Genomic DNA, 20639 nt, shown 5'->3' with positions numbered 1-20639 from the left:
TTCTGGGTTAGTGGAGTCTGTAACCTGAAGTGTATGTAACTCGAGGTACCACTATATTCTAAAGCTATAGGGCAGGAATATGACCATAACGTCTTGCCCAATGGTTTAGAGCCTCTGCTTTGAGACACGAGTCCCTATTCTGCAATGCCAACAAAAAACAAGGACACCTGAATGGAGAACAATAAATGGGCAGAGAAGTGTAGACCCTTGTGAAGTGCACCTGCATATTCAGAATAAATGCTTCCTTCCATTTCTAAGGCTATATACAAGGATGCTTTTCATTTAGAAGTTGACTTTACGGTCACATTTACACACTACATTAGAATCAGTGACATCATTGTACATATCAGCCAAAGGGACTCTTTACTCTGGTCTGGGCAAAGTTCCTTAATGGAATTATACTATTACTATAAAGTATGTTTTTAGAACCACTATTGTGCGCACTCTAGCAATTAGTACTTCAATCTCACCAAAACATAGAAAGCTCTCTGAACAATGTACAAGCCACCTATTTAGCTTCCTTCTGAAGAGAAGGTCCAACGCATCAACTGTCTAATACAAGTGTTCTGCCGGTGCAAGGATTCCTCCTTACCAGAGGGAACGGTCTCCCCTCTCCTCCTCCCCCCAAGCACTATTCTGGGGGTTCTACCAATTCTCGAGAGTGGAATTGGCGGTAAGGAGAGGGGAAAAGTCACAGTGAGTTATCGAGAGCCTTTCTGCTGGCTTCCACTAATGTAGTGGGTTAGTTGAATCCAGGCTAGTGTTTCTAAACAAAACTTAAAACTGCTCTTAAACAATCAATGCTTCATTATCAACCTGCACCTGGTTTATAAATGCAGTTACTTGGAAACAAAACCCATTGATTTCCATGGGATTTACTTCTGCGTAAGCAAGGTTGAATGAACCAACCTGCTTTAATATCCAATTCCATATACAGCTGCAGTTAACCCAAGTGTAATCAGCACAACATCCCCAAAAGGTTTGCACCTTCCTTTCTCATCCTTATTTTAGTTTAAGGAATATAAATATCTTTGTTTGGAAACTCATGTGGCAGTAGTGAGTAAACAGGAAAACTGGAAGGCCAAACCATTTCTTTCTTTTTTTAAAAGGTCCAAAGGTTGCTAACTAGGGCCTGGGTGATATTATGACAGTCATACTACCAACTAAGATGCAAACACAACCTGTTCAACTTTCAGAACAATTAAGCCTGGCACACACCCATTTGTCCTTGAGGAGCTCCTATAAACAAGTATTTTAATGTTCATACACCCTAGGATTATGAAAGCTACACAGCTGCATGTTCTTGTAGCCAAGGTTTGAAAGCATTGCATTATAAATAATGGAGACCTGGAGAGGCTAACCCTTTTCACTGGCTGCAGTGTGGCCAATGCTCCCTTCACTTGCATGCACAGGCAGATGAAAGTAGACAGCTCCTCCCTGCCTCATTCTCCCAATCAGCTCAGTGCAGGGATAGGCAGCAGAGGCTCCCCTTGCCTTGCAAAAGTGCCTCTTCTTATTGCAGCACAGCACCATTCCAAGGTCTTAGGGCTGAGGAAACAAGTAGGAAAGACCTTCTTGGAATGGTGCAACAGCAGAGAATGAAATGGTGCCTTTGCAAGCCAAAGGCGCATACCGTATTTTTCGCTCTATAAGACGCACCTGTCCATAACACACACCTAGTTTTTGGAGGAGGGAAACAAGAAACAAAATATTCTGAATCCCAGAAGGCAGAACAGCAAGAGGGATTGCTGTGCAGCAATCCCTCTTGCTGTTCTGGCTTCAGTGAAAGCAACGCAAAGCCTCTTCAGTGCATTGGGAGGAACGCTCCCACTGTTCTGAAGAGGCTTCGCATGGCTATTCCAGAAGCCAGAACAGCAAGAGGGATCGCTGCGCAGCAATCCCTCTTGCTGTTCTGGCTTCTGGAATAGCCGTGCGAAGCCTGCATTCGCTCCTTAAGAAGCACACACATTTCCCCTTACTTTTTAGGAGGGAAAAGGTGCGTCTTATTGAGCAAAAAATACAGTAATTTTTTGAAGACTGGCTGACTTTCCATAGCATGTCAGTGGGAACATCACAGCACCACAGTGGGGATCACCCCGGTAAAACAGTTTTTAATTTGCTTAACAAAAATGAATAATGCTAAATAGTTAGATTTTTTTTGGGGGTGTACAGAAAACCTTTGGTACAGAAAACTCACTGGCTAGCAACCCCTGATCTAGACATTCTCTGCTCCTACCCATTTCCCCCTCTGAGCATGCTATGGTCTTGGGATATGCTGAAGTCCTGGCAAGCTAGAAGGGACACAAGTCAAATTCTGACGGAAATAAACATGCTGCTCGGTGCTAGCGCAAACCTGGATTACAGGTTTGACCCATAGGAAACATCTATTTTGGGAGAAGCAAAACAGACTCAAACTGAGTCACATCTTGACTTCAGGCAAGTTCAGGCTCAACACAAATGTTGACCTCTCTGGTTTCAGTCACTGGTAAGCAGGAAAGGGTGATGTCACAACGAACACTTCCTGTAACTACAGATCACAAGGAGAACTTTGACTCTGCATCATGTGTGTGAAGGCTAGTAATATATGATGCAGGGATGCCTGATCTACATGCAGCCCAAAACATCAGCAAGGGAGAAGAAAGCGGAGCTCCTCTTCTAAATGTTATATGCATGGGATGTTTTGTATGAAGCTTGCTAGCAAGAATGCGGAGGAAGAGATCAGTCCAATAGAAACCCTAAGGATCTGTTGCCCAAATACCAAATGTCCTCAGTTAAATTTGACTGGCAGATATCAGCAACATTCTCACTCATCAAAACCTCAGGACTACAAAATGTCTACATGGAGTACTACTGAATGAACTCCGCTTCTATTTTTTCTCTGTGAGGAAAATATATAAATATGCATACGCACCTACATATACAGGATGAGTCCTTTAAAAGAGGCCCCGTGGATACAGAGTACACATGTTCCACAGGGCCTCTTTTAAAAGACTCCCCCCCTGTATAACCATTTATCACCAGTGCATGTATGGATTTTTGCTGCATATAAGCATGTTTGGAAGCCACAACTGGCCACGGCTTCATCATACATGAATGCACAACTAAACTCTTAACAATGATTCACATGTGCTTTCCATGTAATTTTTTTGCGATGGGCAAAATATCCCTCAAACACACCCCTGGTCCTAATAAGGAAAAGGAGGCTGGATTCCCCACTCTGAGCAGCTTCATGCAAGTGAAAAAGGGTGTCGTGTCGTGAGCTGACCTCAGAGATTGTTTTATTGGAATGATTTCCTGTACACTACAGCACAAGGGTTCCTAGATAGATCTGGTGCTTCCAGGGGCCAATGTTCAACCCGAGCCTTTTGAAGCAGCCCGCTGCCAGTTTGGCCTTGCAGCAAGCAGCACCGTCAGACCCAGCCCCAAAAGCTCTGAGGGCAATGCCCACTTCTGCACCACCCCCTTTAGCTTTCAAATCCAAGGCATTGACTTAAGAAAATGTAAACATCATTCTCATTTCATATGCTCTCTTGCAGCCTCCTAAATTTGCATTCGGGTTTAGATTGGGTTTGACTGTCCTAGGAAATGACAAGCTTTGAATGTGGATAGTTTGGTGGAAGGAATGAGGAATGTTGTTTTCCTTGGAGAACACAAATGTTATTGTACTGGAGGGCTTGCTCTCCCCGCAACTTACCAGGCGGATAGATCTCCATTTCTCTCTGCCATTTCTAACTCATAAAGCTAAGAAGTCCCCAAGCACAGCAAAACCTGGGCTACCAGCCTTTGCCTGACCTCCTCTATAATGGCTGGTTTCAACAAGTAAAGCCATTCCTCTTGAGAAAGAGAGTCCCCCACTGCATCACATATAATTTGGCAGCTGAATTAACAACTTGGCTCCCGAGAAGAACCCACTGCATGCTTCAGGGAGTTTCCATAGATAAAACTACAGGCCCACAGAGCCTCCCAATGCAGAGTGACTGCGTCATAGCATATAGCTTATAAAGGGTGGGAGCAGCTGGGTTTTGTTTCCCCTTCTGGCATCCAAGGCAACAGTCAGGTAGAGTCAATGAGACAGGATGAGCGGGAGGGAAACCTATCTTCCCCCTGAATGCCTCCGAGCTCAGTAATGTCTAAGATTAAAAAAGCCAACACTGGTTGGTGATTCCTTGACAGTCACTGTGATCAGGTTAGCTGTCACGTCTGTGACGAAGACGTGCTCGATGAGGCTGCGAGTGGGCTTCCAGTCCTGGCTAGTCTGGACGGAGACAGACATGTTCTGGCCTGCTCCGGGGAAAGAAGAAGAATCTCTGTCTGAATCTGAGCTCGTCTCCTCTTCTCCGGTGCTCATCTCGGAGAGGGCCGAAGCCTTGTGGTTCTCTGCTGCGGGGCACCCCTCCTGGGCACACGGGGGCTTGCCGCTTTTCGTGGCTGCATCTCTCTCGCCCACAGCTGCTCGTTGTGCCGGCTTCTCGCTTTTGCGAGGGTCTGCGCCTGCCAACGCTGCCCCTGCGTTTGTGGCGTTTGAGCCGCTGCCAGGCCCGGCACTGCCCTTGCCCACACCTGTGCTCACAGCCAGGCTGCCACCGGTGCCCTTGGCCACAGTCCCACAAGCATGGCGGGAAAGGTTGCCTGTGGAATTCATCCCATTTTTCACACTCTGCAGATTTAAAGCTTGGAGGTTGAGCTCCTGGTTGGAAGCTGGGTGGTTGTTGCCAGAGCCGGCGGGGGGCTTGTTGCCATTGTGCAAGTTCTGGGCGCCAGGACCGTACCCTGTTTTCTGCTCCCCCAACGCGCTGCTGCTGCCAGGCCTCTTTGTCACCTTGGAGCCTTGCACGGTCAACTCCAGATCCCCGCCGGCTTTCTGGTTTTTCAGTTTTAAATCGAGCCCCAGGCCACTCTTGCAGGACATGGCCGACTTGAGCGTCAGCCTCCCCACGGCAGAGGCATCTGCTGAGTTCTGGTTCTGCGACATCCTGCTCATATAATGTACGATGGAGCTCTGCCAGCTGATGCCGCAGTTTGGGCTCCCAGGCGCGGTGCTTTTCACAATACTGGAGAGGTTGTCGGTGGAGGAAGCCCCGGAACAAAGCCCAGCAAATGCACCTTGGGCTTCTTTCATGTGGGATTTAAGCATGGCAATGCCAGAACTCTGAGCGTTGTGCTGCGGCTGCATCTTGCTCATTAGTTTGGGGGCTCCTCCCCCGCCTCCCATCTCCTTTTGGTTTGTTTTCAGCACCTTTGTCAGGTTGACAGTCCTCTTCGCTGCCTTCTGCTCCGGAGGCAGAGGCTTCCGCCCACGCTTCTTCCTAATAGGGTCCTTATTCTCAGGTTTGGCAACCAGGATCTGAGCTTTCTTTTGAGGCACTGGGTGGCTCTCTCTGCTCCGCTGACCTCTTTTGGTCTCAAGGTCACTTTCATCCTCTTCATCGGAGGAGGAAGATGAGGAGGAGCTTGAGGAAGAAGAGCTGCTGGATTTGCTCTTTGCAGGCACCTCCGGCTCCTTTAAAAACAAAGTAACACACACATGCAAAGAGTAGGAGCGACATTAATATGCTCTGCTTCTTCAGTACAGTGGTACCTCAGGTTACGTACTTAATTCATTCTGGAGGTCCGTTCTTAACCTGAAACTGTTCTTAACCTGAAGCACCACTTTAGCTAATGGGGCCTCCCGCTGCCACCATGCGATTTCTGTTCTCATCCTGAAGCAAAGTTCTTAACCCGAGGTAATATTTCTGGGTTAGCAGAGTCTGTAACCTGAAGCGTCTGTAACCCAAGGTACCACTGTGATACTGTCAGTGAAGGCTTTTGAAGGACTGCTGTATGGAAAGTCCATCAAAGCAGAGAGATCTACTCTACTACAAAACATTTTAAAAACACTAGTAACTTCCTGTTATTACAAAAAGGCATCTGATTCTCTCTCGTGGCAGGCCGATACTTAAGACCATGCAGCCTTACATAAAACTTTTAAGTAAGATTCTAATAATAACAATATGCTACCTGGACAACTATTTAATTTTCAGAACTCAGAAAACTATTTCCACTTTCCCTGGCTTCAAAAAGGAAATGTTTCTGGATACAGGCATTATTTAGTTTCCTGATTGCCCCTGGAGAATAAAAACTGTCTCCAGGTGACGGGCACACACAACCAGCTGTGGGAGAAAGCCACAGACTGCACAAGACACACTTCCTAACAGAGGCACATGAAGTATGTCTTTATGCAAGCAAGCATGTGTCCCATCCCCACCCCAACAGTCTGCTGTACTAAACATCCATTTTTAGCTACCTCCCAGAAATCACCATTACTTACAACGTTCTTCCTGGGTCTGCCTCTAGGTCGTTTGCCCCTCTTCCGATTTTGCACCTCCTTCTCATGCTCCCTGAAAAGACAACAAAATGACAGTGTAGTTCTCAAAGTCTCTCTTCTCGCAGAAGATTCCGTGGGTGAATAAAGACCACCGGTTTACCATTCTGAGAAATGTAGGAAAGTATGTCCGTTTTTCAAATAAATGCAAGCATTTGACAATGCAGATGACCCTGCCTGGTTCTACAGTATTCCATGGCTGGTGTTCTGCCATCCCTAGCTTATTGACCTGTTTCGTTGCTAAGCAGTAAAAGACATTTGCCCTACCCATCCCTCTGTACATTACTGCTATTTGCTACTTTTTCCTGGTTCTATGTGTGCGGAAGTAGATGATATATTTTGGTTTTGTTATCTCAAAAGTTTAATGGTACTGTTCCAAAGAGATCAAAAACGTATTTTTCCCTTCTCTCTGGAGTTGCTCTCTTAGGAAAAAATTCTGGTGTTTTACAAATTAGACTGATTCTTTTTAAGCCTTGAGATGGTCTATTGTACATGCAATTTAATATTATCCATTTGCATTCTGTATACATGAATTTTTAGTAGTTTATGATTTGTGCACAACTCACATATGTAACAGGTACGCGGGTGGCACTGTGGGTTAAACCATAGAGCCTAGGATTTGCTGATCAGAAGGTCGGCGGTTCGAATCCCCGCAACGGGGTGAGCTTCCGTTGCTCTGTCCCTGCTCCTGCCAACCTAGCAGTTTGACAGCACACCAAAAAGTGCAAGTAGATAAATAGGTACCGCTCCGGCGGGAAGGTAAAGGCATTTCCGTGCGCTGCTCTGGTTTGCCAGAAGCGGCTTAGTCATGCTGGCCACATGACCCGGAAGCTGTACGCTGGCTCCCTCGGCCAATAAAGCGAGATGAGCGCCGCAACCCCAGAGTCGGCCACGACTGGACCTAATGGTCAGGGGTACCTTTACCTTTAACACACATGTAAATAGGACTATGGTTTCAGAGATATTAGTTTTTCATTGAAGAAAAATACTTAAATGCCAAAGCAGAAGTATTTTTTAAAAATGCATTAAACCTGGATGTCCTGTATTTCTTTTTTTTGTAGTACACAAGCAACACTAGAAATGGAAATCTGAACATGAAAACTGAAGGTGACAAAGCAGCAGGGAAAATAAGGTGTCTTTAAAAGAGATGACTCACACAAAATTCTATAGCTGGGGAAATATTTCCCCACAAATCACTAGCAACTGAATATTAATACCAATGACTATCCAACCAGAGGAAATGTGGGGAAGCATTGCTATAAGAACACAAGACAAGCCTGCTATTTTGTAAAGCTCTCCCGCCCTGCATTCACATGAGAATGTGGTAGAACCTGATGATGTACCATATATTACATTAATACAGCTGAACCACCATGCAGTGGAAACTTTATGGGGCAAGTAATTTGTTTGTATTCAACTCACATCACGTATTATCTACTACATCAAGTGTATGTTATTTCATTTCACATATGTGGTCTTCATATATCCCCAAACATTTGGATTTTTGGTTCTATTCCACCAACAAAGCAACACAAGAGTTGTAATAAACAAAGATCAGAGATAAGCTACTACTATACTGATGGAATAGTCAACACATCCAATGCGTACCCAGACAAAGAGTGAATAAACACACACCTAGAAAACAATAAAAAGCAGCAAGAAAAATGGCAAGTATGCCTAGAGTAGCCCTGGAAAAAACACCACAGCCCATGCAATCAGGGACTGTGCCAATGCCTACATGCTGCACACACAGAGAGGCAATGAACTCACAACAGGGACACTACCATCCTGAGTCACCACACACAAGAAAACGCAAGGCAATGCAACTTTGCCCCCAAATCCACCAGCTTCAGTGGCTCACTCTGTAGCACATGTCCGTAGGCTCCTCACAACCATTGTTTTGGAGCACAATAAACAAAGCGGAGGGAGGAGAACTTGCACAAGATCTTGGCATAGCTGCCATGGAACTTGCAAGGCGAAGTGCACCTGCCGAGAGCAAGTCATTTTAACAACCCTACAGAGCAGTCTTCCTAAACCAGTTGCCCTCCAGATGTTCTGGACTACAAGTCCCATCAGCCTCATCTAGCAGGGCCGTCTGTCTGGGACATGGAAGTCCATCCACGTGTGGAGGGCACTAGGTTGAGGAAAGCTGCCACGAAGGAACAGCTGTGTGCAGCTTAGTCACTGCTGTTGGTCATGAGTTGGGCCTCCCTTCTGGCTTATGCGGAACAGGGTGTGGGGTAGACCCTGTGGTTGTGTGAAAACAGCTTGTAGGGTACGAGGGGAGATGCAGACGGAGAAAAACTAGCAATGGGTAGCATTTGCAGCACATAGTTCCTATTACTGGATGCACAGTAGTGAGTGGTGCCACCCAGATGCTCTTCCAATGCTCATGCTCAACGTGATCGGTGTGGGGAAGGGAGGTGAGAGACTGCATTGATGGAGTATATTACCTCCTTCCCCCAAACCAGGAGTTGTGGCGGAACACTGTGCACACAGTGGCTGTTTGCCATGCTTCCTGCAACCAGGCTGTGACCTTCCCTGCTCAAGATAAGAAAGGACTCAAGCACCTGGCCTGTGGTGGCAATGGTTGGAGTGGGATGCCTGGGCTCTGACAACAGAGGGCATGCCTTCATTTTAAAAGGCGAGTGTCTTCCCCTTTGTGTAGGAGACACTTCTTCCTATTCTGGGAGTGGGGGGACAACAAGATAGTTCAGCCAAGACACAGCACGGCATTCACATCTAGCAAAGGGGCAGCAGGACAGAGAGATGGGAAACAGTTGTAGCAACTACACATTACAGCACATACTCCTGCTTCCTTTGTTTACCTGTGTGGGGTTTTCTGTCCAGGTACAAGCAGCCATGGGAGTGGAGTTGTGTGCTTGCGACCAGGTGCTTGTTTGCTCTAGCCTGTGACACTCAATGTGCTCAACTTCCTGTGCGTGCTTGTGTGTTTTGTGACCAGGCTGCTCTGTGAAAAGTGCTCCATTTATGCACAGAGTGCCCTTTCCCCACAGCTTCCCATTGCAAGAGTTGCCTCTTCTGAACAATGCCCGTGGAGCCAGAGAAGTTATATTCATCCTGTGTTGGATTTTTATTATCTGGGGGAGGTGCGCTGTGATTGGGTAGTAACATATACATCATACCCTATGGCTATTTTTATTTTATTTTATTCCCCATTTAAGTCAACAGAAGGAGAAATGATCTGCAACAGCTTTAACACTTGTGTAATGTCATTCTGCAAGTGGGGGTGTACCTATGGATGAAAGAGATATCGAATCTGTCCCCCATCCTATTTCGGCTGCTCCATCTGTTCCTTTTGCTGACAGAATGGCTGTGCTGTGCTGGGAGGTATAGAAAGGGCTTCTGACAAATCTTAAAGGCCCTTAAACCAGTGTTAACTCTAGCACAGGATTGCACCCTCGGTGACCAATGCACTACTATTATTTCCTTTAGCTGCTTCATTTCAGTTTCCAGCAAGCACACACCCACACACACATTCTCCACCCCAAATTATATCTTCTGGTCACAAAAATTGTCCAAAGTGGGGAGAATCAGAGTACTTAGCTCAAGATTATTCCTTTCAACAGAGACCAGATACCCGCAAGGAAGGTACAAGTAAGGCACACCACCAACACCCTTACGGTTGAAAGCACATTGTCCCTGAACACAAGGATTCAAGTTCAAGTTATTTTACTGCTAGTACCCACCTTCTGTGAACCTACCTACTTTTTTTAAAAAAAAAAGCTATTCAGGGCAGAGACCATCACAAGGCAACATATTCTATGAAAGCCCTCCCCTTTCACAGTCGCAGCCTATCAGCTTCATGATTTTCATTTTAAGAACGAATCATCTTTGACATTCATTATTTCCGTGCTACTCATGACATTCAAACCTCTATCATGCCCTTATCTTAGTAATATTGATTCAGATGATTAAATGATGGGGGTGCATAGTCTTCAAGAGAATAGCTCAAATCTACAGATCATTTTAGTTAATACCCACCCTGCCTCTGTTACTTTCTCCAGTTGTGCATTGGGGGTGAAACAAGAACTCCTCTCATTTTTTCTAAATACAACCAGAGAGGCTCCATGGATACTACTTGCATCGGTAGGATGAACAGGTGAAAAAGAGAAATGGGCACCAGCACCTTGATCAGTTATGCTGAAAAAAGAAATTTCAGCAGGTGTTGCTGGAACAGGATAGGGGACCAGGAGAGCTGCTTAGCCTCAAGCTACAGATATATATATTTTTAAGGATGCATGTGAAACCACATGTGGAGCCACTACAGCTGCTGGGACTCAGCATATGTACTCCGAAAGCTGCTCAAGCTACCAAACAGAACTGCAAATATTTCTGTGGCTAAAGGTGGTTTGCAAGGTGGTTGGCTAGTCGAAACTGTTTGTTGTTACTACAGAGTGAAGGAGGGCAAATACTATGTTAGGTCCCCGACTCCCACCACAAAAGACTAAGGCAGAAATCACCATGCAGCAGCTATTGGTGGTTTCACCTAGTGAATTTCCTCACCATTTGCCCCAATGGTTAAGACAGTCTGCCCAAATATAAAGACCTTGGACTTAAGCCTGTCCAAATGAATAAACAAAGTTTGCCTTCTGTTCTGTTACCCAATCACTCACGTATGGAGAATTCCTTCAGGAACTCTTTGCAGTCTGCTTTAGATTTGACTATTGTAACTTTTAGGCATTCTTAATTCTACAACTACAAACTGAAAACCCAAGAACAACACGGAACATCGCAAGTTGGAGACTTTTGAGCAAGGTAGCTGTAAGGGGGTTACAATATTTTCTTAACAGTAGAAATTGTTTCCAGTATTTTGTCAGACATCTTTTCTAATTTTAGGTTGGGATTAATTTAACTGTAATTATTATTAATTATTATTTGCTATCCTATAAAACAAACAGAAAAAGTGGCTACTATAAGGCATTTGGAAGGAGAGTGCCAGCAATTTGAGACTGCACTACTATTGCCAAAAGCTAACCTATTTTGCTTCTCAAAGTTTCTCTTCTGTGAGTTTGGACATATAATGCGTCCCACTAGCAACAGACTGGAGCTGAAACATACAAATACTTTACAAGCCATCAAGTTTAAGGACTTTTTTTTGCATGGTGCTGCCCTCTCATGCTACTTACATATGGGTGTTGTTTACGCAGCACAGCAAGTGGGAGAGAGAATTTCAAATGAAGCCTACAGTGTAGTCTAATACATGCAGTACAGAAGCAGGAAAAGCAAGCTACAGATTTACGCCTTGTTTGCAAACATCCCTCCCACAACAAGACGTGACTTTTCGAGTCTACCGAGACCACTAAACACACCAGGGCATTAAAACACTTTATATTTAGGTACCAAGGAAAGGCTGTCTTGAGTACTGCAATTTAGGGGGAACAATGAATACACAATGGTCTACTCTGTATTCTGTTTCCATAATCCCAGCTGGGCAGCCTAGAGGAACCCTCCTTCCCTCCCTCCCTGCCTCTCAGTTTGTGGCTTACTCACTTCTTCTGAAAGGCCAGGAGCAGCCTGGGATCAAGAATATTCTCTTCGGGTTCCCAGCTGTTATGCCTGGAAAAGAGTAACCAGTCACAGTAAACACAACCTTCTTTTTATAAAACAAGTAGTTAACAACAGGCAAATGTCTACTGTTTTTTATTTTTTAACTTTTGAGATAAAGCATGCCCATTTTATCAAAGATACCACACCCTAGAGTCTAGAAGTACCGTTTCATTACAATAACCCTCAGAAATGCTACAGCCCTAGCCGTACACAACCATCACACTGGCAGATTTAAAACTGAACGTGGCTATGCTCTTAGAGTGAATTGAAAAAATAATTGATTGGGAAGGTGGGAATTTTTTATTTTTTTTTAAACTGTGGGTCGTTAAGTGGGGTGAGAATTTAGCAGCACATGACAGGGTAGGTTCAATTTCCATAATGAAAAGGAGAGGAGAGCAGAAAAAGGAGTATTCGCTTGGCAAAGGGGAAACCTCAGGTGGATTATGAATAACTTGAGAACACACACACATGTATGTGCTAAGGGAGTAAAATGAGAAGTCAAGCAAGAAAAGGATGAAAGCAAACGGGGTGGGGTGGGGGGGAAGCCTGGTTTGCAGGCGCAGCTGGCAGGAGGAGTAAACAGAGATGGTAGCCTCTTAGGTTGATAACCCCTCTCCCCAGTCTATGAGGTGGTGGGGGGGGGGAGGGAGAACACACCACATGCATCAGTTGATATCTCAGGTTTCAGAAGAGAATCCATAGACAACATGGGAAGCAGTTGCAGCTTCTCTGCTGGAGCCTGGGGAATCCTAACAGCTCCCTCAGATCCTCTCCTCCAATTCCAACCCCCTGCCCCCCCCCTACAAAAAGGGGTAGTGAAGGCGACCCATGGCATCTGGCCGTGGTTTGATTTGGCAGAGTTAACATATAACACAGGGAGAGAAGAAGTGAACAAAATCAAGGAGGTGCTGGAGACAGAGAGAAGCTAAGGCACCAATTATGGGTAAACAAAAGAAAGTCCAGCAGGAGGAAACGATGCCCTCCCACTCACCTCCCCGATTCTGGGGTAGGAAAGCAGGAGCCTTGCAGGGGGAAAACAACAAAAAACTAAAGTAACTTCCAAGCGTCTGGAAGCGCCGACCCGGGGGTGGTGTGGGGCAAGCGCCTCGGAGCCCCGTTTCTCCCTCTCGCTCTTTGCGCCCCCTCCCCTCCCCGCCTTATCCCCCCCCGCCCCAAACTCAGGGGTCGCCTGGGCCCAGCATCTCCCCGCGCTCAAGCCCCGCCCCTGGACCCCCTTCAGCTCAACGGCTGGCTGGCGCTCAGCTGCTGCGTTCATTGTCCGGACTCACTTGGAAGACCAGCCTCTCCACTTCACCAAATACTCCAGCTTGCCCTGAGGAGGAGAGAAAGGAAGAAAAGAAGGCGCGGGTTAGAGCCAGAGGCGACGCTGAGGAGGCGGCTGCTGCTGCTCCCCGCCGGCTTGCCCGCTCCCTCGCCCGCCCGCCCGCCTGCCCACCTTGCGGAGCCGCTTGCTAAGGATGCACTCGGCGGCGAAGACCTGCTCTCCCACGCTGCTCAGCTCCTCCATGGCGCCGGCTGGCTCGGCTCGGGCTGCCGCCTGCTTCTCCCCCTCCGCTGCTTTGCTCGTAGCGGAGCCAGCGTTGTGCCGAGTACAACAAGGCGAGGGGGGCCCCGGGAGCGCGCGCTGCTGCTTCTTCTCCTCCTCCTTCTCCGCCGTCCTCCCTCGACTAGCAGGGCACGCGCGCGCTTCCCTCCGCCGCCAGCGCCTCACTGCCCGCTCGCCTTGGCTCCTTGGCGCACACAATGCAACGCGCGCGCAGCGGGCTCCGCCTCCCCACGCCCAGCTCAGGGGCTCCCCAAATTCCCAGCGAGCCAATGAGGAGCGGGGAAGGCGGGGCCTAAGCTGCTTCTGGCGGAGGGAAGGAGCCAAGCGGCCGGCGCTATTGTCTCACGCGGCGTTTTCCTATCCCTCCTCTGGGGATCGGACAGTTGGGTCGGAACGCGCGGGTGGCTGGTTCCTGGAGTTTAATCCTTAGGAGGAAATAAGGCAAACGCTTCGGACAGATTTTCTTTCTTTTACTGCACCGTCCCCGGCGGACACGCTCAAGTCAGTCCCGAATAAGCACCGGCGGCGAGGACTTCCAGGGAACTTGGTCTGAAGTTGGCCTTCGTTTTGGACCGGCGCTGCTGCGAGCAGAGCTTTCCTTGCCAGCACCTCGTCGTCTTCCAAAGGGGGCCGGAGTGGGGAGGCCGGCGCGTGAATCCCGAGGGCACCACATGGATCGGTTTGTAGGGGCGCCCCGGAAAGGGTCTCCATCGTGACAGCCCCCTTCCTCTTTGCACAAGTCAGCCGGACCGTATCGAATTGGAAGGACAGCTGGCACCCGCCGACAAATCGTCACATAAATGGAGTTACAATGGTTTTATTAACTGATGCATTAATAAATTTGTAAATACAAAGCAGCCCCCTCCTACCATTTTTTTTAAAAAACCTTCCGCATTTGGATTGAATATTTGAAAAACAGAGGTGGACAAGGAGACCAAACTTTAGTTCGTTTGTATCCCATAAATGGCGTTGTGAGGTGCAGTGTAATACTCAGAAGTAAGTCCCATTGAGTTCAGTTGGAGTTACCTCGGGGTAACTGTGCATAGGATTGCAGTTGAAGCAAGTGAGCTTTGAGGCAGAAATTAGACCTCATTCCTGTGAGCTTTTGGGGTGATCTTACAACATGTCTCTTAGGACATGTCATCCCCATTCTGCAGTATGGGAATAAAGATGCAGACTGTCCTTACAGGACTGTTGCAAAGATTATCAAGGTGATGTCAGTGAAGCTGTTGGAACATCCTAACAAGAAGCACTATACAAATGGGAATGGTGCTATGGTGTCAGGAGGACACTTGAAAGTAATGTGATATTTAGTCCCTTCGTTTTAACACTAAAGGACCCCCCTCTATATTCTGTCAGTCAGTTCATTGTGGTGTTTGCCTCATGAGTAAAGAGACATTTACACAACCCGTGTTTCAATAAGATTTATCCCTTATTTATCCCCACAGTGCCTGGGGAAACCCAGCCAGATGGCCAGGGTATAAATAAAGTAAAAATAATAATTAAAAAAATTCCAAAACATCGCAGCTCTACAGAACAGATTTGCCTTCCATGAGGCACCATAGCCCTGTAGGGCCTTGATTTGAGATGTTGATTGCTTGGAAAGTAATGCTAGAAAAAGACAAAATTTCAGCCATGGGAGGGAAGGCCCACAGGGAAGGAGGAACTAGGTCTTTTGTAAATAACGATATGCTGTCTGACTGCAAAGAAAATATTCTTCCTGACAAGTGCCCTTTTTGAGCTTTTGGAGGTCTAATCTTTACCCTGTGCTTGGGGGGGGGGGCAGGGAGAGAGCATCCCAGCCCAGAGAGAACTGGAGGTGGCAAAGAACCTCATCCCTCTGAAGCTCAGAAAAAGAAAGGAAGGTTGGAGAGAGAAGAGGCCATGTCTCTGGATGAATTAAGCAGACAACTGCTTTGGGCAATGCATAATGAGCAACTTCAAAGGAAATATATATTCTGCCACCTCCTGAGAAGTGGGGTGGGGGTGGAAATCATGAGCAAGTACTTCAGTGGCCTGGTCCTGCCTTCCTGTTGCCCTCATTAAGTGAAGTTTAGCTGGAACTGAATTCATGGCAGGCAGATCTGACTATTACTATTAGACATGAGATTAAGTGGAACTCCCATGTGCGGAGACAATTTAACATTGGAGCTGAATGCTGGGAACAAAATAGCAGGAGAAGGCTGTTGCCCCGTAACGTACCTTGCTTTGTAACTTCATAGAGGCATCTTGTTGGCATCTTGGGGTATTTGCCAAGTGAGCACAAGGGCAGGGCCTTCTCTGTGGTGGTGCTGCGGTTCTGCAACATCATCCCAATTATTTGTGCATTTCAGTTATTTATCTCTCTTCTTCCAAGTAGCATTAACACCACCAACGTATTGTTACATGCATCCCAAGCCAGGGCCGTAGCGGGGTGCGTGCTAGCTGAGGTCTCAGTCATGGGTGAAGCCTCTAGGGGGTGCCACTGAGGATCCCAGCTTGCGGGGGGGGGAGCAGAAAAAAGGGGGGGGGCGAGGAGGAGACAATCCTCCTTGCCTTTTCTCCCTGTCTTTCTTTGGAACTGTGTGTGAAAGAGAAATCCCGGAGAAGGCTGCTCTCCAAGCAAAGTTGAAAAGTGGAAGTTTTGTTGCTTTCTTCTTTTGATTCACTAAGCGTCTCAGAGATCAATTAAAAGTGGTAAAGAGATGAGAACAGCACCTCCTGCCCATTTTGGATACGGAAGCACTTTGGAGTATTGCTTGCTTATGTGTTCTCTCTGTGTTTGTATTTGGACAACATGCATGTTTATACCATGTGAATACATAAAGAGATATAAAAACCACAGACTTGGATATATCATCCAAATCACACCCCGCCCCTGTCTTATAACTCTTTAAAATGTCATCAGGATGTTTCCCATCGGGCAGCGGGTGGTAGAATGGCCCAGGGTGGCGGCAGAGAGGATACTCCAGGTGCAACACGCTCTGGGGTCTTCCTTGCCTGCCTCCATCTCTCTACTGAGAACCTTCCCACAGAGGAGTTGATGTTAACCCCTGTTGGAGACTTGATGCTGGATTAAATGGACCTTGCCTGAACTTTCTCATCCTAGATGAACCTGGCCTAATTTTTTTCTCAGGGAAATATGAATAGTTCCATCTTTGAAAATTCTAAAGGAACAACTTTAAAGTATTTTCATTTCAGCCTGCTTTTAATTAATTATTTTTTGCTTTCATTAAATTCTAAGAGGGGCGTAACATAGTTTTAGGTGGATGATTATTAGGTTGGCTCAATAATAATATTATAATAATAATAATTTATTATTTATACCCTGCCCATCTGGCTGTGTTTCCCCAGCTGCTCTAGGCAGCTCCCAACAGAACACTAAAAACACGATAAAAGATCAAACATTAAAAACTTCCCTAAATAGGGCTGCTTTCAGGTGTCTTCAAAAAGTCAGATAGTTGTTTATTTCCTTGACACCTGATGGGAGGGTGTTCCACAGGGCAGGTGCCACTAACAAGAAGGCCCTCTTCCTGGTTCATTAGTATTGATCTATTTTACGAAATTTTGTCCACTTAAAGAGAGGATATGGTGCCCTAAAACCATGTATATAAAACCAGGCCATATGAACAAACACTTAAGGATGATGTAAATAAAGGATTGTAAAATAAAAGTTCGTGACTTGCAATTCAGATGAGCGGAAAAGAGGAAACTTTCAAACACATGAGCTAAGATACTTTTCTTCTTCTGCCAGTGCTGACTCTTAACAGGGCACATGTAAGAGAGGAGGGTCCTGTTCACTATCATCATTTGTGCCTCTGGATAGCAGATTTGTCAATGGTACCAGTGTTAGAACATAATAAGGCAAGTGTTATTGGGGATTCAGCATTCCATGCTGAACATTGGCACCAGCTGCTCATGAATGTGATCAAATCTACAGTCTGTTCACACATACATGGGCCCAATGTATAGGAGGCAGGCAGAGAGCAATTCAGCCCAATCCTATGCATGTTGACTCTGAGGTAAATTTAATAGAGCTAACCTCCAACTAAGTGCACATAGGGTTGCTGCCTTAATGATTGATGCCTTGAGCACTGCCTCTTGATTAGTTATGTAAAGGTTTATACTACGCTTTGACTTTTCTGGAAAAAAGAAGATGTAAAGAATGTCAGCATGAGGACAGTCTTTAGGGATGGGGGAAGGACAGCTTGCTTTTGTCTGAGCTTACCGCTTGCAAAGTTCTTTTAAAAATTAGTCCATGAAAGCTTATCATAAATTTGTTAGTCTTTAAGAAGCCACCAAACACTTTGTTGTTCAGTAATGCAAACAGTGTAGTTCTAAGTGACTTAAGGCTTATACAAACTTAAACCAGAGCTTTTGGATTCCTAAAGCCAAAACAAAACAAAAACTCCAGAATCCTGAAAATTAGTTCTGTTGTATTGTATGTGTTTTAAAACACAAATGGCAAACATCACACAGTGGTGAGGAGGGCATGGGGGGGGGGGGTTGGCAGGAATTTGAAGAAGCGAAGACTTTGGGGTTAGGAGAGACTGGCTAAAGTTGGAGTATGTGAGAGCATATTCAGTGGATGAATGGGGGTTTCTTGTTAATATTTAAAAATGGTGCTATCTTACTATGAATGAATTGTTATTAAACTTTTTTATGCTTCTGCTGACAACATTTTCTTTTTAGCTGTAGTTGGCAATGCTCTTCCTTTGAAACGTCTCTGGGTGTCTTCAGTTGAACATATCAGAATAAACCGCTTTTATTTCCAAATAAGCACTGGTTTGTTTCTTCTTTTTTGTAAAGCATACTTGAATTGCCGAATTGATCAGTTTCTAATCGCACTCAGGGCCTTCAACGGTAACTCTTCCTTGCCCACTCCTTGTAATTAAAAACCCAAGCTGTGTCACTGGGTTATACATTATTGACATTCCTCCTTTCCACTCCCAGGAGTCTCTGGGGGAAAGTCACATGCTTCAGATGTACGGTGTGTATGGAACCCTAAATGCTACTAGTTACATGCATGATGGACTCTTTCAACATTTCTAGAAAACCTGTAAAAAGTGCAGATTAATTCCTCCTTTTGGTAGGGGAAGGTGAGAATTCAGATGGGTCAACAGCACAGCAACAGCAAATGGTCCTGATATATTAAAGGACAACATTCGTCTCTCACAGTGGCGTAGCGTGGGTTGTCAGCACCCGGGGCAAGGCAAGTAATTTGCGCCCCCTAACCCGTGGATTTGCGCCCCCTAACCTGTGGATTTGCGCACCCTAACCCTAACCCCCAGATGTTGCGCCCGGTGCGGCCGGCCCCCCCTGCACCCCCCACGCTACGCCACTGGTCTCTCAATCAGAAGGCAATACAGAGTCAAGTCAAGTCCTGAAAAACACCCAGATGTCAGCTGGACATTACAGGAAAGCTAATAAATCACGGGTGCCAAAGGTGTGTGTCCTTCCCAATCTACTCCTGGATCCAGCACAGATTCAATTCCTGGAATAGCTAAACTAACTTCCTAGTGAAGTAATGACCCTCGTAAGTATGGGCCATTAAGGTAGCAAAGGAAGTGACTCTGTGCCAGATGTCAATGGCTCGGCCCCCCTCCCTCAATTTGCTGGTAGTTTGAGAGACAAAAGGCCAGCGTTGAGAGTTGTAGCTATGGGAGAAGCAAGGCCTCCTTGAGGTGCTAATGCTGTGAGGCCCTCCGTCATAGGCTCAGGTTGTATATATGTGTTAATAACCATATAAGGACACCACAGTCTCTGTTGTTCCTAATTTGAGGAAACTGAACTCTGGGTAAGCACCTGGAATTCCTGGAGTCTTGCACTGCTTGGAGATTGGGGTGGCATGCAACACTACTTTATATTCTGGGAAATGTTTTGTCCATTCACAATAAGTTTGGCCACCTCTCAATATATGGTTGCCAAATTTGGCACAAGGGTTCCCGGGTGGGAGTGGTAGTTTTCATCAATGTTGGGACGTTGGACGTAATTTTGACTCAAGAGTAGACCAGAATATAACTTTTGTGTGACTTTGCCTGGTTTTTGGCCTAGGTTCATCTGCCTCTTGAGATGTCACCACCAAACAGCGCAAGGGTTTCTGAGATGGAGGCAGTGGGCTTTGTCACTATTTGGACCATGAGGTGACATCCTGAATCAAAATGGCAGACTGAAATATTACTGTGGCATGACACTGTCAGTTTTTGGGTATAGGTCTGGCTGTCTCTCAAGGTATCATTGCAAAATTTGGCATGAGGATTGCCAAAGTAGTGGACTTCATTGCTGTTTTGATGCCAGCTGCCATTTTGAATTGAGATGGTGGATCAAAATGTGATTTTGGAGGATCCAACCTCACAATTACACTATCCATTTAAAAATCACAATTTTTTTGGTTTCCACAAATTCCTGGGCAAGTCCTTTCCTCCCCCACGTTAATTGAAATAGGTCATTGGAGGTTGCAATTTCCATCCAAGACAACTAAAGAGTAATAGTTGGCATTGGTCCTAGAACAGATTTAAACATATTGCAAAATCCATAGTACAGCACCCAGAATGGCACAAACGAGTGAGCAAGCTTTTGAATTCTCCAGAACTCTTCTTGAGAAATGTGGGGCAGAAGAGACAAACTGGTTTGCTGTTAAAGCCATGAAGTCTGCAAGAGATAGCAGACTTGATTAGGGTTTTCTAGATACTATGCAGGTTTCAGGTAACACCTAAGGTAGGGATGAATGAGGAAACAACATGGGCAATTCACCATGTTTTTCAAAACATAAAATCCACCAGTTCTTTAGATCTATGTCCAGCCTTAAGAGAGAAACACGGGCTCCGCATGGAAGAGAACAGCAAGAAATAGATACACACCAATCTTAATGTTGGTGAAGCCACAGAGATGAATTTTTGGTGGGGTAGGACAAAGTTAACAGAAGCCAAATCAGGTAGTTTTATCTAGCTGTTGGAGGGGATGTATCCTCAGAATAAAGTCCCATAATTATTCTGATATGAAATGATTTCCCTCCAGTTTAGCGTTGTCCTCTTGAGCAGGTAAATTCAGTATTCTCCGAAGTCACAGAAAAAGCAAAGATAGCTTTTTTGACCCTTAAGGGAAAATCCTGAAATCCTTTGTAGGGCAATAGCTTTATTGGGTCAGACAAAATGCCACACA

General features: G+C 45.9%; 1 protein-coding gene and 1 long non-coding RNA gene across 2 annotated transcripts in view; both read right to left on the bottom strand.

Annotated features, from left to right (window-relative positions):
• The window catches only part of LOC308579917, a 194010-nt gene that overhangs the window by 159131 nt on the left and 14240 nt on the right, over nucleotides 1-20639 (bottom strand). The window lies entirely within an intron of this gene.
• CBX2 (chromobox 2) lies at nucleotides 2999-13637 on the bottom strand. Its single transcript, XM_081180922.1, has 5 exons — nucleotides 13389-13637; nucleotides 13222-13265; nucleotides 11876-11941; nucleotides 6308-6377; nucleotides 2999-5500 (listed from the first exon to the last, which is right to left on the bottom strand). The coding sequence occupies exons 1-5, from the start codon at nucleotides 13458-13460 to the stop codon at nucleotides 4121-4123; spliced, it is 1632 nt and encodes a 543-aa protein (XP_081037048.1). The 5' UTR covers nucleotides 13461-13637; the 3' UTR covers nucleotides 2999-4120.

This window comes from Podarcis bocagei (genome assembly GCF_964188305.1).
Source record: "Podarcis bocagei genome assembly, chromosome: 2".
Lineage (NCBI taxonomy): Eukaryota > Metazoa > Chordata > Lepidosauria > Squamata > Lacertidae > Podarcis > Podarcis bocagei.
The sequence above is the reverse complement of the archived record's forward strand: the minus strand, read 5'-3'. Positions and strand labels throughout refer to the sequence as shown.